Raw genomic sequence first — 25,849 nt, 5'->3', positions numbered from 1 at the left:
GTACTGTCCAATAATGAAGGCCATATTTCCTGCTGCATATTCCTTTTTCTTGTAAGGCCACTGATAGCTACTACCAAATACTTATAAATAGGTAAGAAAATATTGGTAGGTGGGAAGATGAAAATTACCAAAATGGAAAAATGCTAAGTTAAATTACAAAAATACAGTATGATTAAGACAGTACATGAGCCAGACATCATGTACACCCTTAATCCCAGTACTTAAGAGGTGCCTGGAGGATCTCTATGAATGCAGTCAGCCTGGTCTACAAGATAACTTCAAGGTCAGTAGGGACCACACAGTGAGACACAACTAGTATGTGGACAGAATAGCTAATATGGGTACTTCGGCTAGGTATAACTGGTAGTATGGAAGGTGGTAATATTAAAGGGCTGCCATTAGAATCAAACTGAGTGGACAAATGGGTTTAAAACAAATTGTCAGAGACATTACTGCTGAGATCTAGGTTTTTTTTTTTTTTTTTTTTTCTGGGACGACGAATGGTATTCACATTTTGAACTGTCAGTTTCTACTCACTTTTTCTTTGTAAGAGGCCAAACGTGACATAGTGGATCTTATTAAAGGCCACCTAATAAAAACCTCCAAGTAAGACTTCAGCTCCCACAGCTACCCACAGCTTTGGAGGAAAAAGTATCAACTACACTGCAAACAACCACAGTAAAACTAAAGCTTCAGAAGACTTTCTTAATTAAAAGTTAAAGATTTGGGGGCTAGAGATGGTTTAGCCTTTAAGACCACTTGTCCTGCAGAGAACCTGGGTTCATATCCCAGCACCTTCAAATGAGTGGATGACAGCTTCTGTAATCCAGTTCTTGGGGATGTGATTCTTATAGCCTCTGCAGACACCAGGCAGATGTGTGTACAGACATACATGGAGGCACTCACATAAGATCCTTAAAAAGTTGAAATTTTTGGGACCACAGAAAAATAGTTGATCTTCTAAAGTGAGATTTCAGGTTGATTTTACAATGTTAATTTTCCTATGTAAAATTTTTGAATTATGTTTTGGAAACTACAAAGCAATCACTAAATTCACTATCTATCTATCTATCTATCTATCTATCTATCTATCTATCTATCTATCCATCCATTCATACGTTTATAGTGAATGGCTCAAAGAGAATTATATTCTACTTAATTTCTCATTTGAGTAGCTGGCATTATCAAAAAAGTTCATTAAAAGAGGCTAATAAAAATTACTGAGGAATTCTAAGGAGGCTTCTAAGTATGCCTACAAAGAGATAAACTGACCAGGTGTGGTATAATCCCAGTCCTTCTAAGACAGAGTTGGGAAGATCAAAAGTTAAAGGCCAGTCTAGAGTACATAAGCTCTCTATCAGATAGGGGCTGAGACTATACAGTGGTGCAACACTTTTTATGTGTAAGGCCATGTTTGAGCACAAAAAGAGAAAATGGGCAGGGAGAGGAATAGAAAATTACCAGACCACTGTCAAGAATAGTTTCAGTTTGTGGGCCTGCGAGATGATCAGTACGAAAGGTGCTGTCAAGTCTTATGAGTTAGGTTTAATACTAAAAAAACCATGTAATGGAAGGACTCCCACCACAGCATGTATGATTCTCTACTCCATTCACAGAAATAATGTGAAACTGAGAAAAAAACAATGGTGGCCTCAATTCGGATGATGGTACCAGATCTCTAATTCAAAACAGGGTTATTTCCTAGAGGTAGAATGTTATTCAGCAAACAAAGAGTAAACCAAGAGCCAAAAATTATCCATGGTATGTCCAAGGCAAGGACATGGTAGAGGGCATGAAGGGAGAGGTGTGTCTAAGGGGGGTGCATAGGCAGAACAGGGTGCAATGGCATGGTCCTAGCTACTTGGGAGACCAAGACAAAAAAACCACCTGAGCCCAGGGACTTTGGGCAAAATAGTGAAACTTCCTTAATTTTAAAATAAACAAGTTTATGGAGTGCATGAGGACAAAGATATAGATAGTTGTCAAAACCAAATTGTCCTAACCAGGTCCCACTCTGGAATAATGCCTAGAGCTGACTTATGGGAGATTCGCTTGTCTCATCACCTCACCACACACACTGTGACACACAAAAATTCCACACAAATAAAAAGTTTTAAAAAGAAACCAATCAAAAACAAGCCAGGTGTGGACACTTAACAGTTATTAACTAGAACTACAGTTTCTATCTGAAGACAATTTCTATTCTCTGGAATGTTCATATGTCCATTCTAGTAGGAATTTGCCTTGCTTCAATTGAGAAACTGATTTTACTGTCAACTTACCTTGAAATCCCATGCAATCCGATTTGTATCTTGATGGTTTTATTAAAACTGCTGTTACCAATGACTATGCCAAAACCAGTGTACTTTTCCTTAGCTTAATTATGAACCATTACCTTTAAAGCTATTTTCTACTTTATGTGTATTGCGTGTTTTTATTTTTTATCCTAAAGATTCGAATAACAAGATCTTCCTTCCATGCCTCCTTTTTGTGGTCTATAATTAATCACCTGTTATAGGTTCTTTCCACACTTAAAATTCCCTTAAGATTAATTTTAAAAAGTGAAGTGAGATTACACGCGCTTGCTCTATTTGTTCTCCATTGCATCATAACATGAATTAATGCCTGGAGACCACATGTCTGCTACTAATTTTTTGTATTTTCTATCCCTTTAATTAAAAAAAGCATTGAGTGCGTGTGTTTACATCGTGTGTGAATGCGTGTGCACAGGGCAGAGGACAACTTGCAGCCATCAGCTCTTTCCCACCATTCTGTGGGTTTGCAGGGCTCCAACGCAGGTCACCAAACACTTTTTACATGCTGAGTCATCTTCTTGTCTCTGCATACTGTCTTATAAATGTAGAAAAATGTACTTAGTCATTCTTTTATGAACTTCTTTACTCTAACCGTGTTACAGTGACTGCAGTTATCTACTTGAGCAATGTATTTAGAAGACTTTACATAGTCACTGTAATTTATACTTAAATTTTGAATTATGGTTGTTAGCTTCATATCTGCCAAGGATAGATTAGTTTGAGATATTCTTTTATGATTATATAGTTCTTGACTCAAGTTTTGGATATTTGTATTTTCCTAAATTATCGAAATCAATTTGCCAAATTATTAGTATATATAATGTAAAATAATTCATTTTTTGATTTTTTTTTAAAAGAAGACCTCTATATCTATAACATGCTCGCTCCCCTTGTTTCCAAGACAGTTTTTTCTTCTTCTCTTTCTCAGATTTGCAGTGTCCACTGTGTAGGTTTATCTATTCTATATAGCATAGCCCGGAAATTCACCCTTTGATATTTGAAGTAGCTACAAGCACTTTGCTAGAGTTAGTTATAGTAGGTTCCACATCCCCAACTCCTACTAATGTCATCCTGATCATATGTGACCTGTTTCTTCATCTGTAAGAAATAAACACAATACAGGTTAGGGTTAAAATCATTTGCAACTCAGTTCTCACAGGTGCTGGTTTCTCAGTAAATACCTGTCCCACAAAAGGTTGCAACTGCCCCTGTTCTAAAAGGAAAAAGAAAAAAAAAATTAGACTGGAACGAATAATTCCAACAGTGAAAAAGTCTGTTTGCAGCCCATCAGTTCACTCACCCCACAGTCAGATCAACCCACACCTCAACAACACACTAGAGATCACGCAGCCCTTCTCTTGAAGTAAATGTTCTAGATACTGTTGCAGATACAACGCTTACCTTTCAGAGGTTCACCTCCTCGGGGAAGAGATGATAACCAAATGCTGACGTGGTTACAATGTCTGGTAGCGTCTAAGAAAGGCTTCGAGAAATCAGGTTTTGAGAGGAGTGTGCAAAAACAAACAAACCAAGGATGTGGTAGGAATCCTATCGCAGGTGTTTATTACTTACGGTGTATCCTCAAACAATTAACTTTGATGCTTCTTAAAATAAGCAGAATGTAAAAAACAAAAAACAAACAAAAAAACGGCCAAGGTTTAGTAACGGAACTATGAATACAAAGTTAGACTGGTCATAAAAGCTCGAGAAATGTCAGTTATTACTATTTAAAAAGCTATGTCAAAGAAGATCAGTTTACCTCAAGAGACAAGGTACATGATCAGCAATTTTCCAAACGTGTTTGGGAAACATAACCATGGAGAGGGCAGAATAGTTTCTGGAGGGCAAACGACATATTCAGAGACAGAGAAATGTTAAAGTTTGCTTAGAGGGCCCTAACTCATTACTCTTGACGGGAGAACGCATGTGCACACAAAAATCGAACTGAGAAGTGCAAACAATTTGGACGAAGCTTACAGTCTCAGTAGCTAGCACAAAACTCGCTGACATTCCTAAAGCTGGAGTGGAATACGTTGAGCAACGTTGTTGGAAAGGTTTGGATCAGTTCAACATAATATCACAGTGAAAGAAACGTTGCATTTAAAGTAGAAGGACCGGAGTCGTCTTTTGAGACACCACTGCTGTTTTTAGAACTTACCCGCTGTTTGGCTTGAAGAAACTACTGGCATCTTGAGTGTCGACCTGTAAACAGGGGATGCCACCTAACGAGCGAACATCAAAGAACCCGACACCAAGCATGCACTCAACAATGGCGGGCTGTCCCTGCTATCGCCCCGTGTACGAATTTTTCTCTCTGAGAAGCCAGAGGGTAAAAATGGGTTTTCCTGCAAACCAACACTGAAATAGTACAGCCGGCTTGCCAAGGACGAGGAGGCCCGGCAGGCGCGGCACCCAGGTAGGCTACGCAAACCGCAGTACAGAGACCTCCACGTGGGGGCGAGATCCACGATAGAAAGTTCCAGAGCCAGGTCCCGGAGGACTCTTGGGAGACCGAGCAAACCAAATCAAACCAAAGAATACAAAAACCCACCGAAAACGACTCGGTACTAGCGTCCCGCCACTTCCCGGAGGCTAAGCCTTGGAAAAAAAAAGGTGAAAGGAAGGAAGGAAGCAGGAAGTGACGACAGCATAAAGGATACGGAAGTGACCGCACGCCGGAAGTGTACTCGTTTCCAAGGCGACGGCTCCGCCAGCTCTCTCTCCGGGCTGCAGGAACAGAGACGCTGGCCAACGGCTCCGAGCCGAGAGTTCCCGCGGAGGGCGGCCGCCGCTACAGCCACCCGCGGCTCCCGGAGACCGAAGACGGCGGCCTCCGCGCCGCCCGCCGGGCGTGTGCGACCCGCGTCCCGCACGGCTCCGGGGAGAGGGTGGTGGAAGAGCAGGGATCCTGTTGCCTCCACCCCAGAGAAGGAAGCCTCGAAGAAGGTGACCGCCGCTCCAGGACCTCCTCGGGAAGAGTCGGCGAGGACGGCGGCTTTTCCTGCAGGGACTCGAGAAGAGTCGGTGAAGACCTAGGCCAGCCCCGCAGTGTGGCTCAGGAGAGAGTCCGGGGATACGATGGCCCCCGGCCGAGCAGCCCATGGCTGGCCGTGAGAGGCGACTCGAGGGGAGCTGTCAGCGAAGACGCTTGCGTCGGCGTCCCCGAAGCCCGAGGGCCCCGAACCAGCGACTCGGGGGACCGAGGCAGTGACGACCGCAGCGGTTCGAGCGAAGGAGCAAGCGTCGATGGCAGTCACTGCCCCAGTAGTTCTTGGGGAGGCGTAAGTGATGACCCGAGCTACGAGACCAGCGACTCTTCCAGGGTGAGCATCAGCGGAGACGCCAGCCGTCGCCTCAGTGGCTTCTGGGAGAGAGAAAGCGAAGAAGATTCTCGCTTCAGGGGCTCTTGGCAGAGAAGGGAGGATCGGGGGCCCCGCGCCAGCCACGAGGAATCCAGTTGCTGTAGCAGCAGTGACCCATGCGTGGGAGCAAGTGAAGACCGACGCAGCAGCAGGGGCCTGGGCTCCACTCCTCCCCAGAGCCCAAGTCCGACGGCGAAGGACCATACCATGCCTGGTGTGGTCAATTCAGGTCCCTCCAAGTCCTCTAGGGAGGCTGCAGACTCATGTGAGTCTTTTGTTGTCATCCCTTGTCTTGACCACAACACTTTTCCTACTTCAGAGACATCAACCTCAGCCCTTGCTGGCATGTTCACGCATCCTTTCCCCTTTATTTTCAACAGTTGCCTCTATTCCCTTATTTGAGCTTTCCTTATATCTATGTCAGGTGTCTGTCGGACATCTTACACAGATCAAACATCATTTGTGAAATATTACAGATTTTTGTAAGTTCTTTTCCGCGGCATTCGATACTGTGGAGATGACGAATTAGATCTACCTAGTTTTCTGATTTTCATTCTGTTGAAACTTCCTTTATGGCCGTTTCTTTTCCCTCCTCCTTTTTGCGAGGATGGGTGTTGTGTGGCAAAGCTTTTCCTGGGGATCCACAACACACATGTCTGCTCACTCCAGACAGGGCTCCCACAAGAGACCCAAGTGCTGGATAACACCAAACTCCAGCTTTGTGAACCAATGCGTTTTATTGGGGTTACATACAGGAATATGGGTGAGAAGTTACAGGAGCAGAAGGACTCCGAGACAGCTGCATCACCAAGGCTCCCCCAGAATGGGCGACTGTTCAGAAAAGCTGGGAAACTTGGAGAGCCCTGCACTTTCTGCAGGCAGCTCAGTAGGTTAGAGAGTATGGCTTCCCAGAGACTCTGGTCTGAACCCCTTCCAGGCTGCTGGTCCCAGAGTCTTGGCAGATTTTTCCTCTTAGAGTCTTTTTGCAGCTCAGATTGTCTGAGAATCTTCTTTGCGGCTCAGCTCCCTTCGATCTGAGAGGGACTCTCTGTTTAACAGGGAGAAGCCCAGTGAGTCTGGTCAGTTTTAGGGACTTCCTAAAATGATATAAAAAAAATTAAAGCTATTGTGAGTGGTGTACCTTCCTGCTTAAGGAGCTTCCTATAGGATGGAATCTTTCAATCTCTCACTCCTTTCTCCACTTCTTACATTTTTTCCGTACTCTCTTTCCCAGTGATCCCTGAACCTTGGGAGGGTGACTGTTAGATATCTACAGATTAAGAAAAAGGCTACTCTGCCAGAGTAACAGTTGCCTGTTCAGGAGCTTTACCAGCGGTTATGAGGCGAGGCTGACACCCACAATGATCTACGGGCACAAACATGTTTAGAGGACAATTTGGCAGGCACATCACATCCATCTAGAAAAACCAAAGATGTTGCTTCTCCTTTTGGACATGACCTGCCAAGCCACAGGTTTTGTCCTGGCTTACAGTACCAGACATGCACTCTCCCTTGGGGAATGGGCCTTCAATCCAGCTGGAAGGCTCTTGGTTTTGCCCATGATAACCGAACTGCTATTCCACAAGCAGGCGCACCTTGCCTTAGATATCAGTATTTTAACATACAGGATTCTTACCCAAGCAGGAAGACAGGTAGCAGGTCTCTGTCAACAGTCTGCCTGGCCGCCTCTGGCACTATGAAAGCCAGCATCAGGGTGGGAGTTTTCAGTTCAGCCCAAGCTTCATTTCTCCACACCCAACAGTCAAAGCATGCACATGCAGTGCCTTGAGCAACGGGGTCTTCTCGGCTAGTTCTGGCAAACAGCCAATAGCAGTAGCAATAACCTTTATGGTTTTTAGAACCTCAGGGGCTTCCCTGGACAACTCCCTAGGAGGTTCCCTACCCCTGGCACTGGGGGTTTTATTTAATAATTTTATTGCTTCTGGAAATGCCCTTTCTCACCCATGTAGGGCACACCTTTTGGATTTAAACTCTGCAGCTGTTGTTCTAACAACCTATTTTTCCTTTTAATTCACTCAGCCCCAGTAGGATGGTAAGGTGGGTGGAAGTGCCATTGTACTGGTTGTCTCTCCAGTGGCTTTGTAAAATGTGCAGAGTTAGCACTACGTCTGTATAACAAAATTTTTCCAAGGGATGGGCAGGGCAAGGCAACCTCTGCCTCATCCCAAAGATATGAAGCTCTGAAAGTCATGTGACCCCAGAAATTTGCAACTAAGAAGATATGTAAGTCAAACATAAACAAGGTCCATTACAGCATGGAAAGACCCCATCACTTGTACTAGTGTTCAATTGAACAATGTTTGGCACAACAGCATCAATAGGGAGAGCTACCTCACATAACTCTCTATAATAGGGAGAGCTACCTCACATAACTCTCTGTAATAGGGAGAGCTACCTCACATAACTCTCTGTAATAGGGAGAGCTACCTCACATAACTCTCTGTAATAGGGAGAGCTACCTCACATAACTCTCTGTAATAGGGAGAGCTACCTCACATAACTCTCTATAATTCTCAGTCATTCTCACGGAGCAGGCTAGCTTTTTTACAGACCACATTGGGCTCTTGAAATGCCTTGATCTCTACCCTCTCTAATTCTCTAATGATTTCTGTAACTTCATCATGGCCCCTGGGCAGTCCCCCTGGGTGTCTGGCCTCCACCACCCTCAAGAGTGGGCAAATTTCAGTGTTGCTGTCTGGCCTGACTACACATGACTGGCCTTCACTGTGTGCACTCTTAGGCAATACCCCCCCCCCCCACAGAGTGTTATACCTGGCAATGTATCCACCCCCAGAATGTTCTCTTGCAGGGGAGAAATACACTCTGTATACTCATGGGAGGAATAACTCCCCACCCAAGAACTAGTTCAGTCCCTTTTCTCTGTATTGTCTTATTATCATATCTGTCTACTGTTGACCAAATCTCCCTTATGCTTTTGGAGGTTTCTGTGCATTAAGGTAAACTGAACTCTAGTATCCAATAAATCCCCCAAGTAATATGAACTTTACTGAGGGACCAGTAGATCCATAGCTCCACGTGAGGCCTCTGGTCATTACTCATGGTCCTCACTTGTAGGTAACCTTGGCCTCTCCATCAGAGGAGTGGCTTGGGTGGCTCACATTCTGAGACACCTTTTTCATAAGAGGTATTTGGGGACCTTCTGTACTTCCCTGCCTTTTGTTTTAACTCTTTGGTGGGCTGCTTGTCAGGCTTTGTTTAAGGCAGTGGTTCTCGGCTGTCCTAGTGTTGTGCCCCTTTCACACAGTTCCTCATGTTGTAGTGACCCACAACCATAAAATTATTTTTGTTTCTACTTCATAAGCATAATTGTCATGTAAGTGTCTGTGTTTTCCAATGGTCTTAGGTGATCCCTGTGAAAGGGGCATTAGACCTTTAAAGGGGTTGCGACCCATAGGTTGAGAACCACTGCTGTAAGGCCCTTCAAAGACTCACAAGTGTAGCAAGTTGACTTGTTATCAGTATTTTCCCTAGGAACTCTGGCTTGACACATCTGTCTTTGGGTGATCCAGACAGGACCCTGCCTGTTCACTCTTCTCACCTCCTCCTACACAGTGGTCTAGGTCGCCAGGTGCCAAAGCCTCTCCTTCAGAGAGATTCTGTCCCACCATGGGGCTCAGCAAAGCCACTACGTTCCGTTAGGATAAACATAGTTCTGTCTGGCCTAGAACTGAGGTCCATGCACGGCTTCTCTCATCACTGCTTTCCTCAGTAGTGCCTGTGCGGACATTTCTGGGGACTTGAGATGGAGATAACCAAATGTTCCTAATGGCTCTGATAAGCCAGTCCGTTAGGGGTGATTTCCCTCGTACAGTCTCAGGCTATGCAGCCTTTTCCTTAGGGAGGGATAGGGAGTTATAGCTTTCAGGTTTTCTGCCTCCACAGTGGTCAGACTGATGGGTTCATGCCCATGTCCCACAATTCAGGCTCTTTCATTGCTTAAGCGTTTTCCCCAATTCCAGCATCTCAGGCACAGAATAAGTCCCGGTTACCATAGTTTCTTGCGCTGGACCATTATTAATGCCTCTATCTTCATGCTAGACTATAGATTTTCCCTTTTATTCTATTAGAGATTGAGCCCATGCATTATCTTCTATTGCTTTTACCATCTTTTCCTCACTCTTGGAATGTCCCTGTGGGTTCCAAGTTCACAGAGCCCACGAAGGGCCTTTGAGCACAGATCTAGCTGGTACTCTTTTACTTACGGCTCCCAAACCTGAAGAGGCAAGCCAGCAGTTCTATCGCATCCTCTTGTGTATTTCTCTTACGTGCCAAATCAGAGCCCAACATGGAGGGTACTAGCTGCATCCCCTTTATCATTACAGTCACTCCTTTACACAAACAAGTCCCTGCTTGGCCACCACCTCACAGAGGCCAGGCAACCTCTGCTGCTGCTGCTGCTGGCAATCTTGACCCTTGTGCTTGTGAGCTAATCTCAAACATTGCAAAATTCCCTCTAAACCTTTAGCTGTTATTTAGAGCATCTCCACATCCCTCATCAAGCAGCTTTGCTGCCCCATAGCACATAGACAAAGACTACAGCCCTCGGATTTCTCCCATAGATGCTCTCAATCCTGATGGCTCAGCCATAACTGCATGTCTCACTACCTATTGCAAGAACCATGTAACTGCTCTCATGGCATAAAGGCATACTGATACACATGTACAGGAAAGGACAACTCTCGGAATTTCCTCCAAGATGCTCACCTGCCCAGGCTTCTCAGCCTTAGTTGCATCCCTTGGTGCCCATAGCCAGGATCATGCACTCTCTTTTCTTCAACTCACCTTTGGTTCTCTTGTGTCCCTGTTCCGGTGCCGGTTCTTTGTAACTTGGCTTTTTGTTGTTGTTGTTGGAGAGGGACTTCCCTTCATGGTGGGTTGTGACTGGGACATGTAAACTGAAATAAATCCTTTCCTTCCCAAGTTGCTTTAGCTTACAGTATTTTATCACAGTAATGGGAACCCTAACTATGATACTGAGCCTGGGCAAGTCGTCAGAATTATCATTCAAGTATAAGCTGAACTCAGTTCTATTTCTCTGTATATGCTCATTTCTCTAGATTGAGAATGCCAGTTTTTCCTGAGATTTTAGTTGTCTGTTAGGATCAAGAAAGGCTAATCCCTCCCTCTCTGCCTCCCTCTCTGCCTCCCTCTCTGCTTCCCTCCCTCCCTCCTTCCCTCCCTCCCTCCCTCCCTCTCAGACAGAGTCTTATTAGCCTTGGCTGGTTTGGAACTCACTGTATAGACCAAACTGACTTCAAACTTGTAGAGATCTGCCTGCCTCTGTCTCCCAAGTGTTGGGATTAAAGGAACTCACCACCGTGACTGTGTTTAATTTTGATATAACCAACTCCTTTGTTGGAAGGATGGTGGGTCAGTATCCATGCTGTATGTCTCAGAACTAGCACCTGAAGTCTGATTAAGATATACTTAGTTGGTTTCAATTTTTATTTTATGCAAACAGTGCTTAGTAAATAGGTCTTATTCTTGAGATGTGTACCAGGGCAACTGGGATTTCTCATGTTTCAAGGTTATATACTTATATTGGCTATGATCTTTCCCTAGTAACAAAGCTGTCTGTCTTATCTAGCTCTAATACACATGCATATAGACATTTTTCTGTGAGCATGGCTGCTTGTATGATTTGGTTTTTCTTTAGTCTAGATTAATCTAAATTTTGTAGTAAATTATTCAGAACGCTAAAGTGATATGCTTTCTTTAGGTTCATTGCTGTAGTCTTTTTTTTTTTTGCAGTTCTGTACAGTATGTAAAGAAATGTGAATTTTCCGTAGGTTCCAGGAAGAAGGTGCATTTTGGTAGCATACACGATGCAGTGCGGGCTGGGGATGTTAAGCAGCTTTCAGACATAGTGGAGCGCGGCGCCAACCTTAATGAAGCAGACGTTCTCCATCAGTTCACCCCTCTACATTGGGCAGCACATTTTGGGAGTTTGGAGGTAAGAAACTCTTAAAGTGAAATAGTTGACAATGGTAGTTTTATAAGTTTAGTAGACAGGGGTGAGACTTCAAGGTGACACTCAAAGTAATCTTTTCAGTTCCATCTGTTACTTGAGTGCTTTTTAGGAGGGCTTCCTAACAAATTATCCCAAAATGTAGTGTTGTAAAGAAACCGTTTTTAATGCTCATGAGTGAACTAAATCGCTGAATGGCAGTGGCAGCTTGTCTTTGCTCCATGGTGCTTGGGGCTTTTGTTAGAAGACTTGAAGACTTCACGGGGGATGTAGCTCAGTGGTAGAGTCCCTGCCCCGTGTTCGTGAGACCCTGTGTTCAGTCTCCAGTGCTGAGCTAGCGTGCTGAGGTTAGACTCCCCTGAGGTCTCGTTCACCCGGATTGCTAATGGTCCATGCTAGATGTTGACTGAGTGCTTTATTTCCAAGTGGATGCTTTGCTGACTTCTCTCTGCTGGGGCTAGTTTGTGCTTCTTTACAATATGGTGGCTAGGTTCTAAAGACAAGCAGAGATGCTAACCTGTAGAGCATAATAATGACCCCATGTTCATGTTTTGCATACAATTTAAAGTTCCACAGAACACTTCTTAGGCATCATTCCTCTCCAGAAAGTTAAATATTGTACAGGTTTGGCATTTATTAAGCTCATCAATGTTTTAGGGAATTATTGTACATCGTATGCATTTGTTTTTGCCGCTGTACAGATACCACATTCTGTGTGTATCATCTCTCCATTTTGCTCCAACAATTCGCTAATCATGTGCTTTCATATATGTATTCTAGCCCATTTGTTTCAGTCTTATGGTAATGGCTCACTCTTAGAGTAATAGAATTTATTTACTTTCCATAATTTTTTGTTGATTTCAATTTTTAGTTTGTACAAACAATGCTAAGTGAGCGTCTTCTACAGGACTTATTCTTGGGATCTGTTCAGGGGCAGCTGGAGTGTCTCATGTTTCAAGGTTGCATTGTCACTTAGCTCTGATCTTTCGCTGTCTGTGGCTCTAGTAGGTCCAGTTATAAATCTCTCTGCCTTATCTATCCCTAACGCATGCACACTTTTTTATATAACACATACAGACTTATTTTCCTTTTGAACATAACAGTTTGTGTGGTTTGTTCGTTGTTTTAGACTGTTCTGCTTCATGTAAACAAATCTGAATAACTAATCTCCCTGTGTCAGCGTGGGCCTCGGCTGAAGTGACCAGGAGTTTCCCTTTGGTGTGTCAGTGGACCCCTCTCACGGGAGAGACGGGCGGAGAGACGGGCGCCTTGATTAGTCTCTGTGAGCTCTGTGTAACTGCAGGGGGCGGTGGGCCCTGCTCTTCCCTTTTGCAGTCTGGCAGATTTTTCATTTGTTTTGTGTTTGAGTTATAGATAGTTCATCAAAAGTAGAATTTAATTTCCCTTCCTTTAATTTAATTTAATTGTCTTTAAAGTTAAAACAATAGTTTATTTACTTGTATTTTAAACAGGGTCTCACTGTGTAGCCCTGCCTTGCCCAAAACTTCCTACGTAGACCAAGCTGGCCTCAGACTCACAAGATCTACCTGCTCCTGCATCCTGAGGGGTGGGGATAAGGGGTTAAAGTCCTGACATCAGACTGTTTTTGATGTTGACTTTCCTGGGTTGTTGGCTACTGAGGCTGGAAGTTTTCTCTACAATGTGCCTGAGCCTAGTGTTCACCTTGCTCCTCTCCTAATAAAATGTCTCTCTGGCAGGAAAATGCAGCTATATAACCAAGTAGATCTGTCCTATGAAGCTAGGGGTGGGGAAAGTTACACCCCCAGGCCACATCAGAAGCCATGTCCTTTTACTGGGATCCAGCAGTTTCTCTTTCTGTTTCCTTTAAAAATATTTTTATTTATCTGTGTGTATGCACGTGTGTGATAATGTGCACATGTGTGCATGTGCCTGCAGAGACCAGAAGAGGATGCCCGGTCTCCTGGAGTTGCAGGCTAGGCAGCTGTGAGCCACCCGACATGGGTACTGAGAATTGAGCTCAGGCCCTCTGAAAGAGCAGCCACTGCTCTTAAATGCTGAGCTGTCTCACCAGTGACTCCTTTAAAGATTTTATTGTACTTTCCCTTTCTTTTAAAGAGATAGGTTGTATCATAGCCCAGGCTGAGCTGTGTAGTAGAAGGCCTTGAACCTGCAATCTTCCTGCCTCCACCTGCTAAGAGCTGGGATTATAAATATAAAACTTGTAAGACTTATGTAAAAACAGGACAGAGGCCAGGCAGTGGTGGTGCACACCTTTAATCCCAGCACTCCGGGAGCAGAGGCAGGTGGATCTTTGTGAGTTCGAGGCCAGACTGGTCTACAAGAGTGAGTTCCAGGACAGGCCCCAAAACTACAGAGAAACCCTATCTCAAAAAATCAAAAACCAAAACCAAAATTAAAAAACCAAACAAACAAAAACCAAAAAACAAAATGAAAAACAAAAAACAAAAATGAGCAAATAAAAAAACCAAACAGGACAGAACCTTTGCAAATCATATACTTTGCAAATCATATACTTGACTAAAAATTATATCCAGTTTAAATAAAGAACACTTAGAACCGAAGAGTGAGAAAATAACTGTGCTAATGGGCGAACGTTAATAGACATTTTCTTAGAATGTGCGAATGGATGGCAATTGAGCCTTGTGAAAAGTTCAGCGTCATTAGCTGTTAGAGAAATCCAAATTAGAATTACAGTGAGAAGCTACCGGTGCATGAATGAGAAAGTAAGAAAGTCTCCAGATGACAGTACCTTGGCTAAGAATGCGGAGAACCAGAGACACTCATGCATTGCTGGGGAGAAGGTAAAATAAAATAGACACTCCAGCAGACTTTGGGTACTTTGTGATAATGTAAAACATGCGTTCTTCATATGCAACAGCAGTTTCATTACATATTTATCCAGAGAAGTGCTAAAGCAGCATCTGAGTGTGTGTGGGGGCTCTAATTTCGAGGTGCTAAGCATGCTAACACAGAGGGGTCTCTTCACACATATTTGTTGAGTGAATGAATGATGTGATGGTTAATCAGGTTGAGCTGCTTGAAAGAAATGGGCCAGCAAGAGGGTTCAGCAAGTAAAGGTACCTGTTGCCAAATGTGGCAGGCAGAGATGGAGCCCTGAAGCCCACGTGGTGGCAGGAAAGAGCTAGCTCCCACGCTTGTCCTTTGACTTCCGTATGGGGGCATATGAGAACCAGGCAGACAAAATAATGAATAAATGGAATAAAAAAAAAAACCAAAAAAGAGAGTGGTGACCAAAACACCCACACTTTTCTAAATAAACATTTAAAAGATGACAAACATTTTTGCTGGTCATTAATTTTGGTGGTAGACAAATGATACCTAAATGATACTAACTCTTTTAGCAAATTACAGGTTATGAGTGGTGTAGAAATGAGACATGGACAGTCAATTCTGTTAAGAAAGACGTTTCTTAGACGTAAAGGTGCAAAGATCAGTCTTTAAATATTAAACACCAGATGCCGCATAGACCTCCATGTGCAGTAGGAAAGCGAGATTTTGGTTAGTTTAAAAATGCTCAGGTTTCATTTCACTGGCTGCCCTTCCTTTTTAAAAGTCCCTATTATCTGTATTTTAGAGGTACTATCATAATAACAGTGTTTGTTTCCATACAGAAGTTTCTGGATCCATTTAAAGATTTGTAGTAGAAGTTAGGCATAGTGTTAGGGGCTAGCATTTCCTCCCAGCTACTCAGAAGAACGAGACAGGGAATCATTTGAATCCAGGAGTTCAAGTCTGTCTTGGAGAACATCGCAAGATCACAACTCTTAAAAAAAGGTTTATTTTAATTAGATGTGTGTGTGTGTGTGTGTACATGTGTGTGCAAGTGCATGTGAATGTAGTTGCTGTCTGAGGCCAGAAGAGAATCTTGGATTCTTCTGGAGATGCAGATAGAGGTGGTTGTGAGATACTGGACATTGGTGGTGGGAACTGAACTCCTGTCTCTAGGAAGAGCAACAAGTTCTCTTAACTGCTGAGCCATTTCTAGCTCTAGAAGAGAAGAAGAGAAAAGATAATAGCAATGGCAGACCGGCAGCTCTTGAGGAAACTCGGCTCACAGATTGGTTTTGCTTGACATGTACAATATTAGCCAAGTGGTATATTTATTGGGCTAGCATTTATTTCACTCACAGCAAGAAATGCCTATAATTTAGTATTAAGTGTACCTTGTAGGCGAGGAACGCGGCTCCCGTTTTGCAATAGTTTCTATTACTTTCTCGTACTCGACAGTGAAGCCAGATGTTGGTTGCCATGCCACTGTGTTTGTTCTTTTGATTCTCCTCCTGGCCTTGGACTCATCTATGCTGTTTTTCATGCTACAGTGGGAGTCTCACGACAACAAACTAAATTTAGAAATTATGAAAACACTAAACGTGTCTACTGTACTATCCATTAATGCTATTATCCTCTTAGTGCCTTCACTGGCTACTCTGGCATGGCGCTGATACCACACAGGAAACTCCAAGAGGATGGACCCCGGCTCACATAGCTGCAATCCGGGGTCAGGATGCCTGCATGCAGGTAATAATTTTGGTTACTGTTTTTTCTTTTTAATTGAGTTCAGTTACTTTATCATAATTCTGTTGGAGTCTTGCCATTATTCTATCTGATCCAACATATGCGGTTATACATTGTAAAGGAATGACAGATACCAGCTAACCACATGAATATGTGGCTGGAGACTGTTTAGTCTCTGAAGTAGTTGGGTTGTCTTGAGTGAAGTCACAGTCATGCCCAGAGTGTCTTCTTTGTAGTTCACGCTGTGGTGCAGATGTCTGTATTGGGCTAATATAAGTCTTTTCAAAGCTTAACTCTCAAAGTGATGGGTGCTGCCTTGAGAAAGTAGGCAATAAAAGGAAAGAGAAAATACAGTAGTAACTTTTGGGGAAGTTGGGTCAAGTGAAGCTTTACCCATTGTTCCTTTCAACAAGCATTAGCTCAAGCCGCTCCTCCCACCTTGATTCTCTTCTCTGCCCCACAGTGGCCTCTTCCTTCTTAGAGTTTTTATGGTGCATATTTTGGTACTATGCTGTGTGCTTGCTCTTCATCAAGGTCGTCTTTGTGTAGATGATTACCTGTCTCTACAAATGTCCCGATTCCCTAGGTTGATAAGTTTTATTATTATTGTTATGATCCTTAAAGCACAGTAAGTACTCAGCATATCATTTATGACTGTTATTGACTGGTTAGATTAGACAAGGTCATGAAGATTATTCTTTTTAAAGCCCTAGATAGGTATTATGACTGAGTAATCCTTTGCTAAGGTACCGATGAAGACTGGCTAATGCTGAGTGAGAAATAGCAATTAAAAACATTGACTAGGAGGGAGTGGTGTAGGTGCATGACACACTGCAGGGGTAGCATGGTCAAGGTTCCGTCTGGGTTCAATCCTCAGTGCCAAGAAAGAAAAAGGTACAAGATCATTTGTAAAAACAGATTTTAACTTGTGGAACTGTTGTAGGTTCAGCAACATTGAGCAGAAGGTACACATATTTCAAATTGTTAGATTGTTTTCCCAGCCAGTGAGTCTCTGATGGTACAGCATAATCCCCTGACAGCCAGTTTGTACTGGGGTTCATGCCTGGTATTGTACAGACTGCGTTTGAGCAGATATATAACCACACAGTGCTTGACTTGTTTGCTTATTTTAGAGATGATGTCTTGATGTATAAGACAGGCTGGGCTTGAACTTGTGATCCTCCTGCCTCAGCCCCCCAAGTTCTAGGATTCTAGTCCCTAGCGTACCTGAATATCACTGCCTTTTTCATTCTTCTCTCATGTATTACACCCTGACTGCAGTTTCCCCTCCTCCCCACCCCAGTCTCTCCCCTACCACACCCCCCCTTCTCCAGATTGCCCCTACTCCCACTGTTAGGAGTCCCACAAGAACATGGAGCTACTTAGCCGTGATATATATGCAGAGGACCTAGGTCAGACTGCTAAAGCTCCCTGATCTCTTCAAGCCCCCCTGAGGCCTGGTCCGTTGATTCTGGATCATTATCTCCTTGTGTGAATGTTTGTCAGTCTCACCCATTCAAGGGCATCACTGTTTTCAGTCCCGGCGGTGCCAGGGAAGCTCGCAAAGGTCCACAGTTAGATTTTCATTGAACACAAGTTTTCACTTTTGCTAGGTGTCTACCTCATACCAAGGGGCGTATGATTGTTGCTTAGGGTAAGATATGCTTTAGCCTCATAGGAGGTGCTGCCCTCCTGTCTTCCCAAGTACTCTGGTTCCTCGCCTTTGCTGGCTTTTGTGTAGTTAGTGTTCTGGATTTTGACCATTCTATTTGGTAGATGGTGGTATTTTACTGTTGTTTAAACTTGCATTTTTCTGGTGGCCTTTGATACATAGTGGCTTTTCATATGGTTATCTTCTCTGGTCAGTGTCTGCTCTGAGCACTCTTTGTTAGTAGAGGAGACTGGTCTCAGGGTCTGCTGCAAGTTAAGAAATTTACCATCAAGTTACATAGCTCTGACCAATGTTAAAATTGATTTTTTTTCTTATTGTTTAGGAAATTTGTTTTGTATCTTGGGTAATAGTCCCTTATCGAATATGTCTTTAACAAATATTTTCTCTATGTGTGAACTGTCTTTTTTATTCTCTTCCTAGTGTCTCTTTAGAGTAGTGGTGTTTAATTCCAGCGAAGCCTGCTTTATCAGCTTTTTCTTTCACGGTCTTTCACATTTGGTATCTAAAAAACCATAGCCCATCCCGCAGCCCCTCGTCATCTAGATTTTTCCTCTAGGGTTTTGTAGTTTTGTATTTCCGATGTGTGATTCGGTTAATTTCTTTCTTTCCTTTTTTGAGACAAGGTCTCTCTACAGAGCCCTGGCTGTCCTGGAACTCACTATGTAGACCAGGCTGGCCTCAGACTCACGGAGCTCCTCTGCTCCGGCTTCCCAAATGCTGGGGTTAGAGGTGTGTGCCACCATACCTGGACAAGTTAATGTTTTTTCAATGTTTGTAAGGTTTGTGCTTAGTTCAGTATTTTTACATGTGAATACTCCATTGTTTGAGCACGTGTTGAAAAGACAATCTTCATTGTACTGCCTTTTCTCCTTTGTTAGTGGTGACTGTGTTTATGCGGATCTAGTTTCACGTGCTCTCTTCAGTTTCATTGCAATGTCTGTTTGTTCTTTGGTCAATGTCAATTTGTTTTGCTTTTTGAAGTGAGTCCTGAAGTTGGATAGTGTCGGTCCTCCAACTTGGTTCTTCTCTTTTAATATTGTCTTGGTTATTCTGGTTCTTTTGCCTCTCTGTAAACTTTGAAATCTGTTTGTTGATATCCAGAAAGCACATCACTGGGCTTTGAATGGGACCGATAGGTTTGTGAAATTAATTCTCTGTCTGTTATGTAGGAAGAAATCCTATAGCCCATGACCTGTATGGTCATTGGCTCAGTTGCCCATTGGACGAAACCGTCTTAGAAGATTGACCAGGAATTAAGGTCTCACAGGCAATGCTAGAGACCTCAGCCCTATTTAGGGTCACCTAAGGAATGTACATATTTTGCCTGTAGGTCATACATAGTAGTTTTGTCATAGGTTAATTAATTGCTTACCTTTACTCTGTATCGGAATTTATCATTTAGCATGTGTACTCATGCACGCTCATTCCCATTTCTCTTTCTAGGCTCTTATAGTCAATGGCGCCAACCTGGCCGCTCGAGATGATCGCGGATGCACCCCTATGCACCTCGCTGCCACTCATGGACACTCTTTTACTTTACAGATAATGCTGCGAAGTGGAGTGGTGAGGAACTCTCTTACCTAGTGGTGGTGTGTGATCATGTAGGTGGACTAGAATTTGGTAGTCTGGTCGTCTCGTCCTGACTCTTAAAATCCTTCCTATGACTTGGGGAAGTATTTTTTTTCCTTTACCTTTCCCGTTTTTAAACATGGATGCAGTAATTGATACTCATCTCCCAAATGAACAGTAATCCAAACTATTTCAGAGGTTTTGTGTTTGGTTGCTGGCTCAGAGCTTAATGGGAAAACTCTGAAGCTCTTAAACAGATCTTCACCAGGTAACTATGTCTTTATGAATTTGTATATATCTATAAAATGCTTTTTTTAAAAAAAACCTTTATTTTGTACATCAGTTTAGGAAGTGATTGACTTTTCCAGGTTTTAATTTATTTATCCTCTGGTTATCATTTTTAAAAAATGTTTTTAAACTATGTGTATGTGTATATGACTACAGGAGCCGGCAGAGGCCAGAGACCTCAGATTCTCACAGATATCTCCCCGCCTATACTTCCTGCTTGGCCACTGACCAATTAGCATTTTATTAAACCAATACAAATGACAAGTCTTTGCAGGGTACAAGACCATTGTCCCACAGCAAGGTCCTCTCTGTGTTTAACTGCTGAGCCACCCCTCCAGTTCCATAATGTTTATTTTTGATAGTGCTCACTGGTTGTTTAACTTTGTGAAGAGCAGAGCTCCTACTGAGTATGATAGCTCCTGCCTGTAATCTCAGCATTTGGGAGGTTGAGACAAGAACAAACCTGAGGCTAGCCTGGGCTACAATGTTTCAACATCTCTCCAAAGAGAGGACTGAGGGAAGAAACACACTGTCAGTAAGGAAAATATTATAGTAAGATTGTTTTCTAGGAAATAGAAACATGAAACACTTTTTCTTTTGGTTAATTCTTTATGTGGGCAGTGATGAGACGTCATTTAAAGCCATCTCTGTCCTTTTGATTTTTGTAGAGAGGGACTGTGAGATAGTTCCTTTAGTTTCTTTGAAAGCATTGCTTCAGCCAGGCCGTGGTGGTGCATGCCTTTAATCCCAGCACTCGGGAGGCAGAGGCACGCAAATCTCTGGGAGTTCGAGGCCAGCCTGGTCTACAAGAGCTAGTTCCAGGACAGGCACTAAAGCTACAGAGAAACCCTGTCTTGAAAAAACCAATAAATAAATAAATAAATAAAAGCATTGCTTCTTGAGATTGTAGTTTTCTTTTTAAAATGCTGTTTTATCATAGTTCATTGAAACCTTCATTGCTTCTGTGTTCAGGTCAGTGGGTGCAGCCAAGGTTTTGTTAGATTGAATGTTTGCTGTTTAATTTTAAGAATAGCTTCTAATTTCCAGTTGCAGAATCAAGCTTCTAGACTTACTGCTTTTCTTACAAAATGGCAAGAAACTGAGCTCTTGCGAATTTCACCTCTAGGATCCCAGTGTGGCTGACAAGAGAGAGTGGAGACCCGTGCATTATGCAGCTTTTCACGGGCGCCTGGGTTGTCTGCAGCTTCTGGTCAAATGGGGGTGTGGCATAGAAGATGTGGACTACAATGGGAACCTTCCAGGTATTGAGCTAAAGTGAACATTCTAGTTTTTCAGTGATAAAAATTTTAATATATTTAAATGCTTGATCATATTTAAGAAATTTAAACTGTAGCTTCCGCACGAAGTTAAAATAGTGATCAACTGATACTCTTTACTGCTGTGCCTGTTTATACACCCATCATGATTTCTTTTCTAGAGCCATTCAAGCAGTAGAGAAACTGGCTCCTTCTCTTTTGCCTCTCTCTCTCCTTTCCTTCTTCAGTATTCGTGTGGGATCCAGCAGAGGACCTTATGTGTAAGTTAAGCAGGTGCCTGGTCACTGGGCTGTATCCCTAGGGTTTGTGCTTCCAACTATGTTACTATTTAGGTAGCAGAGAGGGCACGCATATGCATGAGCTGGTTTGTTAAAGTGCAGTTTAGGTTGAACTTGGAACACACTGGCCAGCTGACACATAGATTCTAACCCCCTTCTTCTTTATGAGGTGGTATTGGAATTCAGGTCACAGGTCACACTGAGAGAGGAGTAAACGTGAGTCTTGAGGGTTGTAGAGATGACTCAGCACTTAAAATCACTTTCTGTTCTTCCAGAGGTCTTAGTTTAATTCCCAGCATCTACCTCAGGTGGTTGACAACCGCTTGTACGTTCATCTCCAGGGGATCTGATACCCTGGACTCTGTGAGGTCACCTGCACTTAGCTGTGCATATATCCACACATACACTTACAGGCATACACATGATTTTAAGTAAAGATTCTTGAATTATATCTTAAAGGAATTGGAAACACTCCTGCGAAGGGGAAATCTAGGCAGGTAATAGGAACAAGCCTGATCCAATTGCTTTGCTGTTTAAAACATGTCTGAATGCCTGTGGATCCGTGACTTTTTTTTTTTTTTTTTTTTTTTTTTTTTGCCTTGGTATGCTGGATGCTGTCTTCTCCCTCCTCTCTTGTCTGTCTTCAGACGTTTACACTACTACTTGGGATAGATGGCTTTCTTTATGAAGTATACTTTTAGCATTCTTTTTGTGAAGACTTGTTGGTTGGTATGAATGTATTTTTTGTTTGTTTGTTTTTTTCGAGACAGGGTTTCTCTGTAGCTTTGGAGCCTGTCCTGGAACTTACTCTTGTAGACCAGATTGACCTCAAACTCAGAGATTTGCTTGCCTCTGCCTCCCAAGCTGAATGTATTTTTTTATATATGAAAGTAATCATACTTTTCTCTTATCCTTTTTATTTGTTTTTCTCTTTAATATATTTTTATTGTTTTTATTGAGCTATATATTTTTCTCTGCTTCCCTCCCTTCCTCTTCTTCTCTCCTTCTACCCTCTCCCATAGTCCCTATGCTTCCAATGTACGCAGGAGATCTTGTCTTTTTCTACTTCCCATATACATTAGATTCCACGTATGTCTCTCTTAGGGTCCTCTTTTTTGTCTCTCATCCTTTTTAAACTTACTCTTTTACTCACATCTCTGTCTTTGTTTCTCTCTGCCTCTCGTCCTCTCTCTCTCTCTCTCTCTCTCTCTCTCTCTCTCTCTCCCTTTCTCTCTCTCTCTCTCTCTCTCTCTCTCTCTCTCTCTCTCTCTCTCTATCTGTGTGTGTGTTCTGCTTGGGACTGAGTTCAGAACCTAGCATGTAATCTCTACCACTGAGATACATTCCAACTCCCCCCAATTTATTTTATGTGTATGAATGGATCATCTGTATGTATGCCTACTTACCAGAAGAGGACATCAGATTCCATTCCAGATGGTTGTGAGCCACCATGTGGTTGCTGGGAATTGGACTCAGAACCTCTGGAAGATGGCTCAACAGTAAGAACACTTACTACTCTTGTGGAGGACCTGAGTTTAGGTCCTAGCTCATATGTTGGGCAGACATAATTGCCTGAAACTCCAGCTAGATATTACTACACAGAGACATGCACACATACAAATAATTTTTAAAATCTTAAACATATAGAAATGTAGCATGAATAATAAAAACCCGGAGACAGATATTGGGGTTCAACCTGAAGATCACAAAAGCAAAGCTGCCAGCCACTGGTTCTTACCTCTTTCTCAGACTAAAAATGGGCGATCCTGCCTCCATGAGCTGAGACTGAACTGAGACCTATCTCCTTTCATTTTATATTCCTCTCTCTCTCTCTCTCTTTGTTTTTTTTTTTTTTCGAGACAGGGTTTCTCTGTATCTTTTTTGTAGACCAGGCTGGTCTCGAACTCACAGAGATCCGCCTGCCTCTACCTCCCGAGTGCTGGGATTAAAGGCGTGCACCACCACCGCCCAGCCTATATTCCTCTCTTGTGCTGGGATTAAAGGTGTATGCCACCACCACCTGGCCTGTATGGCTGACTAGTGTGGCTTCTAGGATTAAAGGTGTGTGCCACCACTGCCTGGCCTCTAGGGCTAACTAGTGTAGCTGCTGGGATTAGAGGTGTGTGCCACCTTTAATCTGTATGGCTAGATGGCTAACAAGTCTGACTTGCACTGACCTTCAAGCAAGCTTTATTTATTAAAACACAAATACTATACCATTATATAGAAATACATGAATATAATTTAAATCAATATAATTAAGGCATTATAAATATGTATAAAGCTATGAACTCAGAAGGCAGAAGGACAACTGTTGGGGATTGGGCAACAAGACAGGGAAATGGGAGTGAGTGTATCAGCAGTTTACAGTAATCCTCATGAAAATGCTTCTGTGACCTCCGCTATTTTAATGATCAAAAAGTGATAATGAAGGCCGTATGCAAATGTGGAAGAAAACATTTTAGTAGCTCACTTTGTTAACACTGGCCATACCAGTGTTTTAATTTTGGTCATTCTGTTGGATTATTTATTGGCTCTCTTACGGGTTTTGTGTTTCCTCATGACTGACAGTTCGCATGATTTTATATCTGTGTTCAATGACTACAGATCACATTCTGATGTGAAGTAGCAGTCCAGACATCTTCCTATGTTCACGTCACATCTGTGTTCCATGTCTGCAGGTTATCATTGGTTGTGAAGTACCAGTCCAGACATCTTCCTATGTTCTGGTTCTTCTTGTTCTTCCTGAGATGCACAGGTTCTTTGTAGAGTCCAGATGGAAGCCTTTCTCAGCTTCCTACACTTCACATTCCTCTTCCAGGCTCTGAACTGCCGTTTTGCTCTCCTGAGACATCCTTTAGGGAGCAGTCATTTACTCTCACTGTTGCCTGGTTTAATAATATCTTCTCTTTGTAGTTTTTGTATTTGCACTTTTTATATTTGCTTCAAAAATGCTCAGCATATTCTATATCATAGAGATATTCTTTACATTTGAGAAATTTCATTATTTTACTTTTATTTTTTTTCTTTTTAATAATGACTTTTAGAAAGGCTTTTCCCTCTGGAATTTTAAAAAATTTATTTAGTTTTATGTGCATTGGTGTGAAGGTGTTAGATCCCCTGGAACTGGAGTTACAGACAATTGTGAGCTGCCATGTGGTTGCTGGGAATTGAACACCAGTGCACATAAAAGACAAATAAATAATTTAAAAAAGATGTAGACAACAATGTCAGGAAAGTGTGAGGGAAGAGCTTTGAAAACATATGTGGTGTGTAAGTGGTCAGCAGGGTTATTTTCAGAAGGGACCTTTTGGTAGGGCTGCAGGATGACCCAGGATGGCATGGTGTGAGCCTACAAGCTAATGTCTGGACGTAAGGGCTTCTCTTTGCAACACAATGGCCACTTGAACACTGCCTTGCTTTCCTTTAGGCATAGTTTGCCCAAATACTACGCTTTTCCTTGGTCTCTGGAGTCCCTTTGTAACTGTTTTGGTTTTTTTGTCTCTCTTCCCAAAAGGTTTGGTTATGACTGCTTTTCAATCTGATCCAGTACTTTTAATAATTCTTTGAATTTTCTTGTCTGTTCATACCTTTCTTTTATAGCATTTAGAAATGATTTGTGTTGTTTTATTATCAAGGAGTTAGTGTGGAAACAGTGAATTCGCTAATGTGTGCTTAGTATGCAGCCTTTTCTCTTTTTGTGACAGGGTCTTATTGTCTCAAAGTCATGCTGGCTTTGAACTTGGACTCTTGAAATCCTTCTCAACGCTGGGATTGCAGTCCTGTGCCTCCATGACTGGCTAGTGTGGAGTTTTAACTTAAGTTTCTGTATTAATTAATTAATTATAAAGATTAATTAATTATCAGAAGGTGACAAATATAGCTCTTTTTTTGCTTTTCTTCCTTCCTTCTTTCCTTCCTTCCTTCCTTCCATTCATCCATCCTTCCTTTCTTTCTTTTTCTGCCTTTCAGAGTCAGGGTCTTTGTTCTCATACAGAGACGTGAGACTTGGGTCTTATGCAGCTATGGCTGTCCTGTGTAGACCAGGCTGGCCTCCAGCTCACAGAGATCCAACTGCCTCTGCTTCTCAATTTCTGTGCAAAATTACCACTGACTAAAGTTACTTCCAAAATATTTTTAGACAGTGTCTCTCTGTGCAGTCACAGGCTGGCCTGGAACTCACTACATAGCCCAAGATGGCCTGGAAATTAGCAACCTTTTTGCCTTTCCCATTAGGAGTTTCCATTTCCCATTGGGAGCCCCGACACCCAGCTTTTTGAGGTATCATATTGTGATTTTGGGTTTAATGCCACTTGTTTTGGCCTCTCTACAGTTCACTTAGCTGCCATGGAAGGCCACCTTCATTGTTTTAAATTCCTACTGAGTCGAATGACCCGTGGAACAGAAGCTTTAAAAGCCTTCAACGACAATGGAGAAAACGTATTGGACCTAGCCCAGCGCTTCTTGAAGCAGAACATTTTACAATTTATCCAGGGGGCTGAGTATGAAGGAAGCAATCCAGATGATCAGGACAGTAAG

At 42.7% G+C, this 25,849-nt stretch overlaps 1 protein-coding gene across 1 annotated transcript in view; it reads left to right on the top strand.

Moving 5' to 3' along the window:
• Nucleotides 1–4,530: 4,530 nt before the first annotated feature.
• The window catches only part of Ankrd42 (ankyrin repeat domain 42), a 45,576-nt gene continuing 24,257 nt past the window's right edge, over nucleotides 4,531–25,849 (top strand). The window contains exons 1-8 of the mRNA XM_087901605.1: nucleotides 4,531–4,587; nucleotides 4,683–4,879; nucleotides 5,014–5,942; nucleotides 11,509–11,672; nucleotides 16,122–16,229; nucleotides 19,342–19,461; nucleotides 20,882–21,017; nucleotides 25,644–25,844. Coding sequence (XP_087757731.1) covers nucleotides 4,531–4,587; nucleotides 4,683–4,879; nucleotides 5,014–5,942; nucleotides 11,509–11,672; nucleotides 16,122–16,229; nucleotides 19,342–19,461; nucleotides 20,882–21,017; nucleotides 25,644–25,844 — 1,912 coding nt within the window. The remainder of the gene's footprint in view (nucleotides 4,588–4,682; nucleotides 4,880–5,013; nucleotides 5,943–11,508; nucleotides 11,673–16,121; nucleotides 16,230–19,341; nucleotides 19,462–20,881; nucleotides 21,018–25,643; nucleotides 25,845–25,849) is intronic.

Source organism: Myodes glareolus, chromosome 24 (assembly GCF_982192425.1).
Source record: "Myodes glareolus chromosome 24, mMyoGla1.1, whole genome shotgun sequence".
NCBI classification, from domain to species: domain Eukaryota; kingdom Metazoa; phylum Chordata; class Mammalia; order Rodentia; family Cricetidae; genus Myodes; species Myodes glareolus.
The sequence above is the reverse complement of the archived record's forward strand: the minus strand, read 5'-3'. Positions and strand labels throughout refer to the sequence as shown.